Source organism: Phaethon lepturus, unplaced genomic scaffold (genome assembly GCF_000687285.1).
Source record: "Phaethon lepturus isolate BGI_N335 unplaced genomic scaffold, ASM68728v1 scaffold1966, whole genome shotgun sequence".
Lineage (NCBI taxonomy): Eukaryota > Metazoa > Chordata > Aves > Phaethontiformes > Phaethontidae > Phaethon > Phaethon lepturus.
In genome coordinates this window covers 83,146-100,927 of record NW_010548136.1, presented here as the reverse complement: position 1 = coordinate 100,927, position 17,782 = coordinate 83,146, and the positions used below count along the sequence as shown (strand labels likewise).

The following is a 17,782-nucleotide window of genomic DNA, read 5'->3' as shown; positions in this document are numbered from 1 at the left end:
AGAGTTCAAATGCAGCAAGAACACGATGGATATGTTTGTTTTCCTGTTTTGTTTGTACTCGGAGCTCTGATGGGGGATGGTAACCTGGGGGTTCGTAGGAGAATTGGTTGGTCTTGGGGTATGAAGCAAAAAAACCCACTATACTTAACCTGTACCAAAGACAACTAGGCACCTGCGTCTGGTGGGAGAGGCTGTCTGTGCTTCAGGAGGGTCGAAGCGTCTCTGACACCGGCCTTTGTTTGCCAGCTGCCCGTAACACCAGTCCCGTCTCCTCTGCAGACCACCCATTAAGCCGTGGCCTGCCAGGGCGCGGAGACGTGAGCTTTCCAAAATGCTCTGCGGGCTCTGCCGGTTGCACTCCCACGTAACCGTCCTGGCTCCCTCTTTCTCCCCCCCCGCACGGGGCTGCCCGCGGGCCTGGCGCGCTCTGCGTGCTGTCCCCGCAGCTCAGCAGCTTCCCTGCACCCCTGGCCTCCCCTCTCCCCTCCTTTGCTTCCTTCTCCATCATGGCTTGGACAATGAAAAAGCTGGGATGCAAGGTGATCGCTCCGAGATCTTTGGCCCGGAGACACTACTGCATGCCTCCACTTCTTAGCTGTAGCTTTGCAACGAGGCAAATGTCTTGGTACGTTGCTAACAAATGAGGGGGTAAGGACAAATAACACGCAAACCTGTTTCGCCCTTGCTGGGAAGCAGATCCCCTTGGAGCTGGGCTTGGTTGGATACCAGCTCTTACTAAATCCTGGTATGCGCTGCTGGTCTGTGTGGCTGGAGGTTTGCATAGTGGTTTGGATAAATGTGCTTTTGCAAACTACTGGTGTTGTCTTCCCCTTCCACGACTCTACCGTGCTGAGAAAAGTGGGGCAGAGCTCCCAGCCCGCTGCCGTCTGACAGCACATCGAGCGTCGGCATCTCGCGGTGGGTTGGGTTCCCTTGCAAAGTTGCACTTCCGAATTCCGGCTCAATAATGCTGGACACAAGTGTTGCAGGGGTTACCTTTGTATTCAAGTGGTAAGAGGAAATGCTGCAGTTTTCCTAAACCAGATACTGTAGCTCAGTTCTGCAGAGCTGAGATATTCTGATGAGACTGGGAAGATGATAACCAGCTGGCAGGGTGCTTACAGCTGAAGCAAGCACATGTAATAGATATGGTACCATTATCGTTGTTAACAATGCAAATATGCTTTTACTTATTACTTGATAAGAACCCCATTGGAAACATTCATATTTAATTAACATTGATTCTTTTTGAGTCAATTGCTCTAAAACCTGGATCAATGGAGCCCCTGTCTCTTGCTCAGACAGCAAGTATCGCATAACCAGCTGTTCACTTCATCAGCAAAAAAAAAAAAAATTCTGTTCAGGACTGCAAGCTTATGCTTCTTGTATCAAAATTGGTGACCAGACGTTTTCAGGCTGTTGCTGGCAACAGGGTGGGTAAGGCTTGGCAGGAAGCAAATTGCAGGTGATGTCTTTAATGACTGATATTTAATTTTATTTTATAGAGGACTGTGTAGGATACTGACTGGTCCTTGTACAGAGGAGTGTCAGTCCAGCAGTGTCTTGTCTTGGGGTTTGCTCTCTGGATTAGTTTTAATTCAGAAAGGATTATCAGTCTGACAATGGCCAGGATTTTGTGAGCTGCTCCTATCCACTGGAATGGTGGGGGGAAGTGGAGGGGACCCATCTCTGCAGATTTTTCTAGGTTTCCCAAGATGAAGAGAAATTATATCTCTGGTACTTTGACAAAAGGGTACCAGGCAAGGGGCAAACAAAACTACTGATGCCCCAAAGCAATGCATGCTTGTAAGGATCTGTTTGAATAGGATGCTGAGGTTTCTGAGCTTTGGAGCTTTCTCCAAGGAGGATTTTAGTGGTCTGTGCTTTGAGCAGAGGGGATACTCGCACCCTTTTACAAGCAGGGCTTCCTCCCCTCTTACCCCTGTATCCATCCAGCTCAAAGTAGCTCAGTACCATGGGGTGGATACTGGCAATGCCCATTGGTGACTGAAGGAGAGGGAAAAATGCATCTCCAAGGTTCTGTGCATTCTTTCCCCCAAGTGGAGTAGAACATATTTGTTATTGAAACCAAGACTCATGAAAGTCGACCCGGTCTCTAGAGTTACCAGGAATGGCTTTTCCTTTAAGCACTTGGGATACTGCTCAGCTGTGGCCCTTGAGAGCCCAGGAGTGTCTGCAAGTGCTGGGGTTGCTGGACAAACATGGGGAATTTTAGATCTTCAGGCAGAGACAAGAGCTGTGCATCTTCCCTTTTACAGAAGCTGCCTGCCTGCATTGTAGGACACTTGTAGGACTTGCTTCAGTAAAGCAGTTGATCTAGAAAGGACAGGCAATGGAGGAGGAGATGCAACGCAAGAAGACTTTTGGTGGTGGCTTTCTCCTTTTGATGGATTTCAGAGGCACGCTGGTGGAACGGAGAGCAGGGCAGGAGGAAGGTGAATAAAGATAGCATTAGCATCAGGGAGGGATCTGGAGGCTTTTTGAGTCATGTCTGAAATTCCTTTGTTACTTGCTTGCCTTTAACTAGACCTCTGGTTAATGTGAATTGTTGTCTCCAGTTCAGAATCAGCCCTAAATGGAGTAGAAAAAGAGAACTGCCTTCTAGAACAAAGGGCCAGTGGTGGTAGTGGTGTATGTGGTGTCTCATGAGGGAGAGCTCTCTTGCTTATAACCAAATTTAATTCAAAAGCACGGCTGCAGTATGAAAGACCAATAGCTGCCCTGATGCGGGCAGTCTGCACAAATGGAAACGGGCTGTGTTTTTGCCTTGCTGCTCTTGTTTCTCGACATCAGTTTGCAAAGATGCAAGACAAACTGCAACTAGTGAAGGATGCAAGTCTGCTAAATTTTTTCTAATACAAGTCAGACTTACTTTTTTGTTTTTAACTAGGAAGATTTCAGCTTAGATCTTGGTATGTTTTGATCTTCAATGGGGTAATGACTTGTAGACTTGCCAGGGACCCCAAACCTTTCTACCCCAGGCATGTTCTCCTACAACTATAGATAGAAAATCTCTCTGCGAACTTTTAAGTTCAGTATTGAGTATTTGTCTTGCTACAAACCTTGCAGTATGGAAACACCTCCTTATCCCTCTAACCAGCTCAGGTACCAAGTGTGAGGCAACAAGGCTGTCCTCTCCTGTCCTCTGTCTCAGACTTAATATGCTATTTTCCCAGGTGACCCTCCACAAGCTGCTGCCTGGATTGGCCAGTGTATCCTCTACTTGCTGATAATGGTTTTTGAGAAGACTGTGATTAGCCTTGTCCTGCTTATCCCTGGTTGGACAAAGGTAAGCTCCTGAGCTGTATTTTTCTAGCCACAGCTGTTGTGGTTTCTTCCTTGTCAGCTTTGCCTTGTTAGTGGTCCCCATCATTGTAGGTCATTAATCCTTATAACTTGTTGACATATCTCTGTAATCATTAGCTACTACTTAAGTTTGGGGAAACATGACTCTCCTAACAGTTTGGCTTTTGGTATGTTCTCTTGCTAGTCAAAAGCTAGTGGAATAAAATGCTTTGATTTTCTTTTCCATCCTTGGAAAGATAAAATGGGCTGGGCTGGCAGCTGAGCTACTTCAGTTCTGCTGGAGGATTTCTACATTATCTCATCAAGTTAGCTCATGTCGGTGTTTTGTGAACCCATGCCTAAACTAGGGGGGCTTTTAGAGGTTAATTTGGAAAGAACTATCCCAGTAGCGTGCTGTCCTCCCTGCCCTCACAACCGCTTTTGTGTGGAAGCTCATGCGGTGGTAATTGTGTTGATCAGGAGTTTCTCTTTTAAAAAATAAAAATAATCCTGTGGCAGTTGTAGCCACATACCTGGTGGCAGGTAGGTGTGACGGCTATACAAAACAATTCTGGCTGTTGATGGGTAACTCCAATATTGAGTGTACTTACACATAGTGCCTAGTACCTCACAGGCTGATGTGACTTGACTGAGGAGTTATTTACAGCAATTTGGGAGCACTTACCTGTTCCTGTTAAGTGCTTGTCCTTCTAACCCAGTAGCCTACAGTGCTGACTTGGACATGAACATGTTCAGCAGCACACACTGCTAGATCTGAAGATGCTGCTGGATTCCTCTCCACACTTACCACACATGGCTGGGCTCCAAAGAGCCAAGGAAAGTCCCACCAGTTGTCTTGAGTAGTTAAACTGAAAGCCTAGCAGTATTTATTTCTTGATCTGTACAAAATCCTGTGTTTGGCAGCTGGGCTAACAGAACAGCCCATGATATCTTTAAGAGCTGGGCTAAAGCAAAGACTGCAGAGCCCTAACTAGGAGACTGGTATAAGGCGGCAACCAGTTTGTAGTAAAGATCTCATAGCGGAACTGTTCAAATAATGCTGCTAAATGCTTTCTCCTCTGCAGCTTCAGCAGATCCTCCTGGGTTACATCCCAAACCCCCAGCTGGAGCTTGTCCTGGTCATGCTTGTTGTGCCTTTTATAGTCAATGTAAGTGATGCCTCTGCAAGCACGGGGTGGGGTGGTTTGGAAATTACGGTCGTCCCCCGCAATGGGAGGCATGTACAGTAGCCGGCTTGGGGCAGCCTTGAGTAAGTGAAGTGGCTGGGACAGGGTGTAGGAGAGTGGAAACAAATATATTTGTTGTCATGATTACATAAATATGTCACTACTCCCCTGCCATAGTCTCTGTTCCTAATTCCTGCTTCCTTGTCCGAGCTGCTGGGTGGATGGCTGAAGAAAGCTGGGGTTCATTAGCTGAGGACTGCATCTTGGCAGCAAGCTACAGGCATGGGAATGCCCCAAAGCCCTTTAAGTTCCTTAAACCATTCTTCCTGATGGCTTATCAGTGGTCACTTTTGGCAACCTGCCAGTCTAGCCAAATGGCTAGACTTCATATTGCGTTAAAGCAAGGCAAGGTGTTCGGGTTACCCAGGACTATGGATCTTTGCAAAACTGGTTTGGTAAAACCTCTTGAAAGCTCCAGCTTTTTCCTGGTTCCCCTGATTCTGGGCAATTTTTGGCCTGCTGATTAGTTTCTGCTAAGATGGGAAATGAGAGCAAGATGTTAATATTCAGATCCCTCCTGAACAAGGAGTGAGTCCAACTCTTTTCTGTTTATACCTTGAGCATTGCTATGGATGCGGCACTGGCAAAGTTGGGTTTACCTGCCCATGCTACCAGCCTCTCTCCCCACGCCAGGCTGCATTTCCTTATTTGAAAGCAAACTCTGGTTCTCAAAGAACTGATCAGTGACTGATGCAGACAGAGCTGGTGAACCTGGAATGGAGCTTCATTCAATGGGTATTTCCGGGTGGAAACTTGGCCTATTTTTAAATTTTTTAATTTTTTTTTTCTTTACTGTGTCTTCAGCAACTGTGGAATCAATAGATTTATGTGAGAAGGGGTCTCAGGAATCTGACTTATCCAACCCCCATGGACACACTTGGTGCGGGGTTAATTTAGATATTAAATTAGATTGATCAGACCTGGGCATCTGGAGAAACCAAAAAAGAGAAAAAGTAGCTGTGATTGAATGACTTTATATTTTGGTCTCTGCACTCTATTCATGCAAATTCTTTCTCCCCAAGGCCATAATGTTCTGGGTTGTGGACAGCTTGATCATGAGGAAACATAAGCAGAAGGACACCCTGGACATCAATGGCTCCATAGAAACTCCTCGGCCTAGAAGGACTGAGGAATCTCAGGTAAGACCAAGGATGTCCTGTGTTTCAGACCAAACTGCAAGCTTGTGGCATGGTCTGTGTGCTTCACCACAGTCACGCAGCGTACAGTCACGTAGACCTAGGGTGATGCTTCATGCCTGTGATCAATGACCCTGAGTCAAACGGACTTTCCGTATTTGTAGCTGAGATCAACAGAAGGATGATTTCTGGGATGACCTGGCCGTGTCTAACAAAAAGCAATTATTACAGCCTACAAAGTGTTGCTGAAATATTGCCCTAAATGATGACAGTATCTTGTGAGGGATGAGCTAGCTTTTGCACTACCCTGTGTGGGCTTGTTGGAGTGGCAGGCTGAAGCTGGTGGGTACCTCTGTACCATCTCGTTACACTTTCCCATTTTTAATTGTAATTAATCTTGGCTTAGATGAGCTTGCTTTCCTTACTTCAATTGATAGCATCCTTTTTAGAGGACAGGGCCTAGCTGGGAATCCTATTTTTGTCAGCATTTGGTATTTTTCAGCCAGATGATGGTCCCTTAACTGTAGGAAGCTGTTTTTTTGCGTAGTCTGAGCTTGACACTTAAAAATGGGGGGAGGAGGGGGGAGAAAGTGCTCTAGTCCCAGCAGACTTTGTCCTTGTCCATGTTGCGTGGTTTGCTGGGCAGGCGGTGTCTGTGCTTTGCGTCGGCTTTTGGGCAGAGACCACATCCTGAGTCGCTGGGTTGAATTCCCTTCCTTCCCCTGGCACCCAGACCCTGTTTCAAAGCGCTCTGTGAGCGACTGCTGATATCCCGCAGTTCACTGGCGACTCACTGAGATAAGATAGCTCTGGCAGCCGCAGGCTGGCTCCTGGAGTAGTTTCTGCTGAGGAATTTAGGATGAACAGAAATAGCTCTTGCTCTGAGAGCTCTTTTATAAAGAGTAACTCAGCTCTTGTGGGTGGGATGGCCAATTACTGGTGACATTGCAACGCACATGGAGGTAATAGTGTTTAATGATGTGCTTGGTGGTCTGCACAGCAGCCATGGCTTCCACGGCTCAAGGGTGCAGTGGGGAAGTGCCTGCTGCTCGTGGGGATGTGGAGTCGGAGGAATCCTCCCTCTGGAAGAAAGGCCTGGCAGATGTGAGCAGCTGTTGAGACAAGTGAGTCACTCCTCCTGGCCCTGCCTCCAGATAAACAGTTGGAACTTGGCGAGGTCGCTTGAAATAATGTGAGCAGTGTGTCCCGGGGGTTGCCGGAGTGGTGTGTGTGGCATCCTTGAGAGATCCCTATTGATTTGGAGGGAGGAGGGAAGAGAGGCCTGAGCTGGGCAGTGCCAGTATGTCTTGATGGTTATGCACTGATGCTAAGAACTCATACCTAGGATGTCAAGGTGGATTAACTCTGGGCATGAACTTGTCCCTGGTTATGGCGCAGTCCTGCTTTCTTGGTGGTAACTGATGTTCAAGAGTGGTACTTCCTTAAAAGAGCTAGGCTGGAAGTCTGCTCCAAATGTAAAGCTGGTGGTGAAGATCTGCCTTACTGCCTGGATGTGCTGGTGTGTTCCTGAAGGTTTAAGATCAGTGAAAATTACACCAGCTTGGAAGCAAGGGTAAGGAGGTGACATCCAACCTCCTTTCCAGCCTTTTGAACCTAAACTTGCAGTGTCCAGTCCCATAGATGGTGGCTGCTGTGGGTATATGGATGGTGTCGCAGTTACTGGTCCTCCATGGAAATGGAGTTGACACTCTGCCTTACTCCACTGAAGTGGGGGCAAGTGCTTTGTGGCCTCTAGCTCAGTTTTGAATAATCTGAAGGGAAGATACTTGTTAATCTCCAGAATCTAGGAAAGAGTCTTCTGGTAGCTCAACCTAGACAGGTTGTTTCAAGTGATAGAAGCAACTCCCACAGTCTGACTCTTGCTGTCAAAGGCTTCTCCCATCTTACAAGTACTTTGACCCTTTTCTCAGGCAAATTTTTGCTGAGACCTTTAATGTGCAGGTCATCTGTCCATCTTGAAACCCTCTGATCCACTACTGCAGTGGAGCTGCCAAGGGGACCAGTTTGTACTGGCAGCAGTCTACGGGGACTGCCTCCTTTCTGGTCAGACATGTTCCTGTGCCTCTGCCCAAGCTATTTGTTGGGCCAGAGAAGGAAGATAGCGAAGAAATACAGAAGTGGGTGACCTGCTTTTCCAATTCTGCTTCTTCGCACTGGGCCTGAAGATATATCCATAGCTCCTGCTTGATGCGTTAACTTTTTAGGCTATAAATTAAAGATTGTATTGGATGGCTGGGCCCTACAGGGTTTGCTGGGATCATTGCTGCTAATAACCTGTTCAAATGGGGGAATTTCTTCCTTCTCTGCTGCCCAGGGGAGGAGGGGGGGTGAGAAGCATCTGTACAGGGCAGAGCTGGCTGAGGCTAATGTGTCCTGTGGTTTATCAGAGTTCATCAGGACTGTCTAGCAGCAGGCGCCAACAGTTCCCCGTCACGCTGCCTTCTTGAATTTCAACCCTCTGCCTATCTTACCAATAGAGAGTGTCATTACTTTCACTTGAATTAGCAGCCTGTGTTTGGAAAAAGAGGGGGAAAGAAGGAGAATGGAAAGAGGGGGCTGAAGTTAACCTGGTAAAAACCCATACTCAGTATTTTTATAGGGATAGCAGGAAAACTCAGCTTTGTCCTTGGCTTGGTAGACCAGCTGGGTAGCAAGAAGAAACCAGCAACCAGCAGTCCTGCCTCTGGTATCATTTCCTGACTCTGGCTGCAGTGTAGACCAAAGAACTGGCAGCCTCTTGTAGGTTTTAAGGCTCTTCTGGTGAGCCACAGATGTGACAATAGGCTCTTGCTTATAATGGAGCAAACACTGAACTTTTTTTTTTTACACTGAAACCCTGAAAGGGACAAGCTCACTCTTGTGACTGGAAGAATTTCACCATTCCTTCGAAGTCAGTCTTAAAGCTTTCTGTTTCAGACTTGTGCCTTACCTTGGTAAATCTTCACACAGTCTTTTTTGTCTTTTGCCCTCTCTCATGGGGTGGCAAGAGATCTCTCAAAAGTGCCAGTCCAAATCCAGTGCTGCTCAGGCTGGGGAAATGCATTCATCTGCATGGCCCTTATTTCTGCTTTGCATGTGCCCTGCCCTTGACCCGAGTCTCTTTTCCCTCGCTCTTGCAAGTGCCAGTAAACTTTAAATCTTATCAGTGATTTCTTTGTTTCCTCCACTCGGGAAAACAAGTCAGCTTTAATAATGTTTTATTTGATCTTTTTTGAACTTGTTTTTGTTTTTTGTTTGTTTGGGTTTTTTTTCCCAAGGGAGGGGAGTGACTTTCTGCTCCTTTTCTGAAGACTTACATTTTCAGAGACGAGCCTTAAAGCAAAAGTTGGTCTAATAACAGTGGTACTTGTGAGAACCATTAGGGTGAAACTAGAGGCTAATTTAAGGTTGGGAGGAAAGCTAATATACTACGTGGGGACCTGCCTTTGTTCAGCATCGAGTTCAGCACCTATCTCAATTCCTTTCATAGGAGCTGTGACTTTTGGCAAACCCCTAGATGAAGAGGCTGATGAATGCCAATACTTACGCTGCTTGCTTTTAAGTACTGAAGAATACTCCAAGAGCAAGTTTGATTTGCTGGTTGCATAACAGAGCTGATTTTTAAATAGCTGAAGATGAACTAAGGTGCCTGGTCCTTATGGGAATGCTAAATGAAGGTGGACATAGAGGTGCCTCTGGAAGGAGACTGTCCCACCTGTCAGTCCTACTGACTGATGGGAACTCATCTAAGCTCAGGTGCAGGAGGTGGGGGATGGTTCCTACCTCTGCACCAGGCTGGTGGAGCTTTAGGCAAACAGGTTTCCATGGCTAGCAGGGAAATGTCCCCAGAGCTTCTTTGATTTACAACCTGTGTCACAGTTCTCATCTGTCTGTGCAATCTCTTTCTCTGCCACTGAGATAATGGCTTCATTATCTGAAGTTTCTGCTTGGATGGAGTACCAAACCAGTGGGCAGCCTCTTCCTCCAAACAGGAGAAGTTGGCAGAGCGCATGGGCAGCCCTGTTTTGGTAGCCTAACCATGTTGTTTTGCAAGCTGCTGGCCTCCTGGTGTGAGGAGGAATGCATGAAGTATTTAAGAACTGCTGTGTGAGACAGTAGCACATTGTCCCAGGACTGGGAAATCGTGGTCCATTCCCAGCTGTGCCACTGACCTGCTGATGATCCTGACCTGGATGCATCTGCAGGGGAAGTGCCTTGTCCAAGTTCTGCTGAAAACTCCCCAACTGGAGTTTGGCTTGAAAACTACATCTGAGGGTATGTCCCGTGACTGTCATAGCGATGAGGTGCTGTCTCGTGATGGAACTCACTGCGGAATTGTGGAAAGTTTACTGGGGACTGTTGGCTCAAGCAGCTTTGTATGAGCTGTGTGGTGGGCTGGTGGCAGCCTGAATGGTCTGGATGCGCACTTAGTGCCTGCCCAGTGATCCACACTTGGCTGCAAAGGGATTTGAGTTTGCAGCTGAAACCCACTGAAATTACCAGTTCATCAGGCCCCAAAACTAGCCTGTTGCAGCCTGTCAGAGTTCAGGGAGTTTATAATGCTGTGTGACTAATTACCCACCCATTTTTTCAGGTTCAGCACCATCACCATATTAATATAATAAACAGAGGAAATCTTCACTTGGAAGAGATGGAAACTTTCCAGTGTGTGTCTTGAACAAAAAAAAAAAAATTTCCTTGAGTCCAATGGGGACAACAAGAGAGCTTAATCTGATCTACTGCTGTCCTTTGAGTTGTCTGACGTGCCGCTGTGAAGATAACAACATCGGCTGGAGTGTGCGTGAGGGTGGGGAGGAAATCTTCCCCTGCGGCCCTTCTGCTGCTTTGAAGTCATTGACTCATTGCAGTTTGTTTTTCCTGTTTAGTGGTTTTGTTGCTGTGGTGACTGGCCCCATGTGCTGCCTAAGTGCTGACAAGTGGAGGGCATGTTAATTCACAACTGTGCCTGGAGATAGCCAAGGATAAGACTAATTCCCCCATGCTCCTGGTTTTGCCCTAGCTCCAGGACTGGACCCCGAGCTGTTGGGGACACTCTGTGGGTGAATGTGCTTGGCTGAAAGGCCTATGCACCATCCCTTGACTTGTGCCTTTGAGTTGAAAGGCTGCTGTCAGTCGGGCACAGGGAGGCTTCATAGTGCATTGGTTCAGTCCTTGGAGCAAAGTGGGGTCAGATGGGGCTGAGGCTTGGGTGGGAGGTCTACACTGCCTTGCTGGAGGAAGCTCGGTTTGTGGGGGTTGTGGTACCTGCCCCTTCTTCGTGCATCAGTCATGACCTAATGATGCTATTTGGGCCCTGTGATGGGCAAGTGAAGGAGGGGGAAAGGGCTGTTGGCATTGCTCATCTAGGGAAAATCTAGATGAGCAATCTAGAAAAACAGCACAAATCTTGACTGTGCTATTAGGCTTGTGTAGAGTTGGGGAGTGAGGTGCCAAGGACCTGGCCAGGCTTCTGATGTGGATGACTAGTGTTTACCAAAAGTCCCGTGGTTTGACTGAGGTCCTGCATACTGCTGGGCCTGACACAAGCTGTAGCACAAGGGTTGACTGCACTTCCACTGTGCTTAGATGTAGCTAATGTTTGAGGTAACGACAGTAGGGCTTCTGTTGCCCAAAGCTGGGTGTTTGAGGTAAGAAGAAGGGGTAGGACAGGGTTGAGCAAACAATCTGTCAAGCCATGAATATTACCCTGCAAACTACTTGTCCATCCAGCCTGGTGGCTGGCATTGGGTTTCAGCTCTTCAGTGCAGCCATAGCCCGAGTAAAATCTGGCCTTTTTCTTCTTCCAGATGATGTGGCTGGAGGATGCCCCACGTGTAGCTCCATCTGCATCGTGCAAATGCTCCAGGCCGGTGGCAGCCAGTTAGCTCAAAACAGCCTGTTGGTAGCTTCAAGTCTGAAGTTAGCTACTGAGAGCGTAGGTGTTCCTGGAGGCAATGGGCAGCCTTTTGATCATGCAGCAAAGCTGTGGGCTTTCTTACCTGGGAGGTACCGGGGAGAGGTTTCAGTGCGCTGTTTTGGCTCCCACAATTCAGACTGAGCCAGGAGCTCCTGTGCCAGGTAGAGATAAGATGCTACCAGGCTAGGACACATTGCTCCTAAGCTTGCTGGTGCTCCTAAGCTTGCTGGCCATGGCTGAAGATAACCCTGTAGCTCTGCTTGCTCTTCTGGCTGAGCTCTGGACATAGCAAGCAGCTGGGGGCCTGGGATAAGGTCCATACCTGGTACAGCTGTTCACAAAGTATGTGGCCTAGTTTTTGTACATCTCCACTGAGGCTGCAGCTTGGCCTGGACATGCAAGTCTGAGTCCTGTGCCATGGTGAACAGAGCTTTTAGCTGCCTGTTCTGGTCTCAAGGTGGGGGGTTGGGACACCAGATCATCATGGTGTCTGCACCCAAATCTGTCTGGCTGTCATTGGAGAGATGGTCAAGATGACCTTGAGACTTTACCCATCTGCCAGTGAGGATCAGATCTTGCAGCAGGCCCCTCTGGGGTGCTTGACCCCTTCAGTAAGCAGTATCAAGAAGAGCTGAGAACTTTCACTCCATCACCATCTGTCTCTTCTCCTTTCAGGTGTTACTGTCTCCAGACATGGATTTTGATCAGTCTGAAAGCGACCAGGATATTTCAGGACTCCCAGGAACGAATCAGAAGATGAAGCAGCCCAGCTATCAAGTGGTCATCTGACAGCACTGAGACAAGGGAGGTGGAGGAAGGGAAGTAGCACTGTGATCCCTGAGCTGGCCGAGGAAGGGCAGGATCGGGAATGCTAGTTGATCCCTATGGATCTGCAGTGATCCTTTTGCCTGCTGTCTCTTTGGGATGGTATCTGTGCATACTGTACAGGCTTGAGCAGTATCTGCTTTACCTGTCTGACCCTGACCTGTACACATGCAGGCACGTTGAGGTTAGGGATTGGGATACGTACTTCTCCTGGCTGGCCAGCTGGGTGTAACTTTTTGTCAGGGCTAGAGACTGAAATCAAAAGATTGCCTGCTTTTTTTTATAGAAAAGAAAAAAAAAATCTATCCTGTGCTGCCTGAACTGTGACACTTTTATATGCACAATACTCAAAAGAATTGGTTTGCAATATGTATTTAAATGTCTTGAATTGGGAAGATTGTTTCAGAGGATCTGATGCTTTTTACTGTTTTATAAGGAATGCAATAAATATTTGACCTAAAACTGCTTCATAAATGAAATGCCTTCATGTGCTTAATGTTCGCTCTCTACAACTACCTGAAAGGGGGTTGTGGTGACGAGGGTGTTGGCCTCTTCTCCCAAGTAACTAGTGATAGGACAAGAGGAAATGGCCTCAAGTTGCGCCAGGGGAGGTTTAGATTGGATATTAGGAAAAATTTCTTCACTGAGAGGGTGGTCAGGCATTGGACCAGGCTGCCCAGGGAGGTGGTGGAGTCGCCATCTCTGGAAGTGTTCAAGAAACGTGTGGATGTGGCGCTTCAGGACATGGTTTAGGGGACATGGTGGCACTGGATTAATGGTTGGACTTGATGATCTTGAAGGGCCTTTCCAACCTAGTGATTCTGTGATTTTGCAAAACCTTAACTTTGTAAAGGGGACAAAGGGGATCTGTTGAAATCTTTCCCGACCAGTTCCTCACAGGGCAGATTGTCTTTCTGCAGCAGGGCTGTCCTGGTAAACCTCCAGAAGAAGAGCTGAGCCACAGTGCTCAGTTTCTGTAGATGGGTTGTATGAGACACTTCAGTGTGTAGCTGCAGCATCAGCCTGTGCTGGACTCCAGACCAGAAAAGACTTGGAGATCAGTCCCAGTTGCCACCTTACAAGTGTGGGTTTACTGGGAACTGTAAGTTGACTACTTTCCTTTTACCTAGTTTAAAATAAACTTCTAAAATCTTTTCAAGACCTGATTCCAAAACTACATCTGAAGAGTTGACAGAAGCCCCATTAGCCAGCCTTGATCTTCTTGGGGTAAAGGAATGTGCTCAGGTAGGACTGCTGCAGGAGAAGACCCCTGGGTCATCCCAGATCTGGCACCTTTTGCTCCAAGTGTGAGGTGCAGAGTTTTGCCCTTGCTCTCTTGGTAATGTGTTGTATTCATCTATAAACACACAAAAATGCAAAGCACTTTGCAGCTCTCCTGAGGAGAGGGAGAGCACAGAGCAGCTGCATAACGCAGTTGCAGGGTGGGTGCAAGATGCACAGCTGTGGTGAGTTCCATACAGGCTCCAAATGGTGGATAGTCCTCAAAGCAGGACCTGATCCAGTGTCCACTGAACTAAAGCAATAGACCCAGTTGATCCACAGACAGGCTTTGCTTATTGCAAGACAGTCCCCAGAAGTGTTGGGCAGGAATTCTCTTTTTTTTTTTTCTCTCTCCCTTGTATTTTCCCAAGAAAACACTCCTTACTAAGGAGTGGAAAATAAAGGATTTGGATTTCTTAACTTAGACTGATTTAGACTTTTAAAAGATGACTTGAGAGCGTGTGAAGTTTTTTGGTTTTGTGAGTTGTTTGTTGTTGGTTTTTTTCTAACTTCAAAGTAGTTTAGAAGCATTAGATGCAAATCAAAGTCTTGCATGCCCCTTAGTGAACTAGGCATGCTTGGCTACACTTGCAGCTGCACAGCCTTATACTGTATTTCTGGAAATTAAGTCCTTTTGTTCCTTCCTTACTTAATGAAGAGTCAAAAATCCTACTTGTGCTGGCACAACAGATGGCTTTTGGAACACATGGCACACAGCTCTCTGAATAAATCATTTTTATTGTGAAACTGATTTCACTAAGCAATATAACTTTGCTTGTCTGGCGGAGTCCTGTGCTGATAAGGGCTGGAGTAACTCCTGTGCTGTTTAAGGACTTGACTGAAAATACATTAAAACAGCTTCCCTATTAGAAACTTGCTCCCTGTTTTGAGGTGTACTAGTATTTGGGGTTTTGTTCTTGCTATAGGGACGCACAGTGCAAAGCTGCAGTATGTGAAGGTGCAATTTCAGCCACAGAAAAGTCTTTGACCTAAAATGGAAGGTGAGTGACATGATCTTCATCTTAGCCCTTAGTTGAGGCTGACCGACAAGGCTCACAATAGGCAATAGCAGGGCAAGTATGATGTGGGGGAAGTTGTCCCTCTTGAGCATTGCATTAGCCGGTGGTGTTTCAGCAGCCCTAAATTCAGGAGTCCTGTTCCCTTGCCTGAAATGGTGGTGTGCAATTGTCTCCATTGGTCTCCAGAATGATTGCTCAGCCCTCATTCCTGAGCTATCTGAGCAACTTGCAATCTTTAGCCATATCACAGCAAAACGGAAGCGCCCTGTGACACTCTTGGAGATGAGAACAAATGTGTACTTGTATGTGCAGTTGTTGCAGTGCCTTTCCTGGGAGCTCTCTGTGCTATGATAAAGGGCTGTGAGAACCAAGCCTGGACGCGTTCTCCTTCAGAGAGAAGGAAGTCTTGTGTCCCCGTTACAGATGGGCGTAGCTGAAGTTTACAGTCTGTGACCAGCCTTTGCTCTTACTGCTTTTGGGGCAGCAGGAGCATGAACTCTGGTGTTCCATGTTCTGTGCTACTGTATTTAAAGGTTGGCTCAGTCTTTTCTATGTAGTTAAATTCCAGGTTTAGTGTGGGAGTAGATCCTTAGGATCTGTTCACCTAACACTTCTTGTTTCTTACCAAGTGTGTAGAAGCTGAAGAACATCACTGACCTTTAATTTTCTGCTGAAATTACTTTGCTTCCCAACCTGTTGTTAACTTGTGAGTGGCTCTTTCAGCCGCCATCTGGTAACATGAGCTTGTCCAGCAGCATAAAACATACATAACCTTAGCTTCAAAGCTTCTTTTGTCTTTGTCAAATGAAAGCTTCACTGCGTTGTTCACTGTAAAATATTTATTGTGAAATGGATAACTGGAGCCTTAATGAGGACTTGAGTATATTGCTGCAGGTGCTTCATGTGGCTAGGAAGTTGGCCTTGATCATTGTTCCTTTCAGGCCATGAAAGAAATATGTTTCTTGGCTGAAGGAGGGGGAAGAGGAGCAATGATGGACCTGAAGCATTAGCAATATATGCGTGTGTGTGTGTATATATATATACACACATCTCTATATACAGGAGAGATGAGACGAGAGGAGAGCCTAAGCCAATCACTCCCCTTAGCAATACATATAACAGCAAAATGTGGGAGGAGAGTCAAGATTTCAGATAAATCTCTTTTCAGTAAGGACAGTATGAAGAAGACACCTGCTGTTTTTTTTTTGCTGAACCCTGGACTGTCTAGAAATTCACTGCCATTATCCTGTTCACCCTGTGCTAGTGAAATGGGAGCTTATTTGGGAATGGGCTGGGTGAGCCTCCTATTGTCTGCTTGGGTGAAGAAGTCAACTTCACAGATGTTCTTTTTCAACTCATTTCTGGCCCATGAGCATGCTGCCAAGCATTAACATCTTTGGTTATTGCATGCTCAGGACTGTGCTGAAGGTCTTGCCTTGAGTTCTCCCTTGCAGAAGAGCTATTTCTCAAGATACTGGGCCCAAAGTAGTTTTGTCTTTGTTTTGTTCCAAAGCATGAGCCTGGACATGAGTTTTGCACTAACTGATCTCTCTGTAAGGGTCTTCCAGAGTGCAATTAAATCTAGCTGGTTGCTTTCCGCTGTTTCCCTCTTCCCCACAGCACATGGTGTCAATAAGCAACCATGCTTGCTACCTGCTCTGCTCCCCCAGTGCTAGCAGTACTAACTAGATGATTAAGCAACGGGAATGCCACCACCCCACCCCCAGCAGCTGGACCACCTACAGCAACAACATTATTTAATTTTTAAATGTACAAAAAATCACTCAAGATTGAGGCTCTTTCTGTAGGTCTCTGGCAACTCTGTTTTCTCCTAACATATGGATATAATTTAGCTCCTGGAGATGCTTCCACACCCGCCTCCTTCCTTTCAGTCCTGGAAAGGCAGTATATACATGAGTTCAATTTGGCCTTGCCATGTGTCTTCGTGGTTGTTGAAGTCCTCTTTGGCCAAGTTTTCTACTAAGCAAACTCCCCTGTGGCTGATCTATAGCATTATTCAGTGATGCATCACTTTAAACTAGACCGCAGCCTTGCGGTTTGGGTTTGGAGGTTTCTTTACAGAGCAGCACCACCTGCAGTGGAGGTGGCTGGTGGACCCTTCAGTAACCTGCTGTGTGCAAACTCCTGCAGTGGAAGGAAGGAGAAGGAGCCAGGGAAATTTGGATGAATAATTTTTGACAATTTGGAGTAAATAAAGTGTTCCTCCCTGATTAGAAAAGGAGCTAGAAATGTCTAGTCTAAATTCAAGAGGCTGCTTTGTAGGGTAATAAGCTATTGCAGGTGCTGGTTTATCATCCTTTAGAGAATTTAAATTTCTGCTGAGGAGAAACAATGATCTTCTCAAGGAGGTGGCAGGTCTGTTGGAAACTCACAGTGGAACTTTGTTTTTCTCTAAGGGAGTCAAGACTCAACAAATTGCTAAACCCACTAATGTTATTTAAATGAGATGCTGCATGGAATGGGAGCCTGCACCACTCCTGTTGCTGCTGAAGACCAGAGGTGCTTTTTAAGCATGCAGCCTGTGCAATGAGACAGTAATAAACCACATGAAGATTTTCACCACTGTTTTAAGGGTCCATAGTGGTTCAGGGAATGTCATCCTTAGTGGCAAATCCAGACCCCATCTCAATAACCAAGAAAGCAATACCCTCTTGTGGCCTGTTGTTTTAGGGTTTTGATTTCTTTGTTACCTCTGATACTAATGGGTCGCTACAGATGAATATCCATCCACCTCTCCTCTCTCTCCCCCCTTTCCCCAGGGACCGTGGTTGCAGTAGGTGTCCAAGTCACTTCTTTGCAAGGCGTATCACCCAAGGTTGTCTCTCTAGGTAGGCACTGTGCTGTATGATCTGTGCCTCTCACTGGGTGACGACTCAGTCCCTGGGGGTATTGCACAGATCCCTGCATGGTTTCTTTGAAGGCCAGCAGCTCTCTGCACTGTTCAATATGAGTGCGGGCCCATTCCTCCCTTACTTCCCAATGGGAGGGCACCAATCACACCTTTAACCATGTCCTCAACCCTTCCCCCCC

At 46.8% G+C, this 17,782-nt stretch overlaps 1 protein-coding gene across 1 annotated transcript in view; it reads left to right on the top strand.

Moving 5' to 3' along the window:
• LOC104622927 (transmembrane protein 110-like) overlaps positions 1–12,395 on the top strand; it is a gene marked incomplete at its 5' end in the record, with an annotated part of 22,529 nt that extends 10,134 nt beyond the window's left edge. The window contains 4 exons of the mRNA XM_010289854.1: positions 3,198–3,310; positions 4,392–4,475; positions 5,576–5,692; positions 12,282–12,395. Coding sequence (XP_010288156.1) covers positions 3,198–3,310; positions 4,392–4,475; positions 5,576–5,692; positions 12,282–12,395 — 428 coding nt within the window. The remainder of the gene's footprint in view (positions 1–3,197; positions 3,311–4,391; positions 4,476–5,575; positions 5,693–12,281) is intronic.
• Between the last annotated feature and the right edge of the window lie 5,387 nt (positions 12,396–17,782).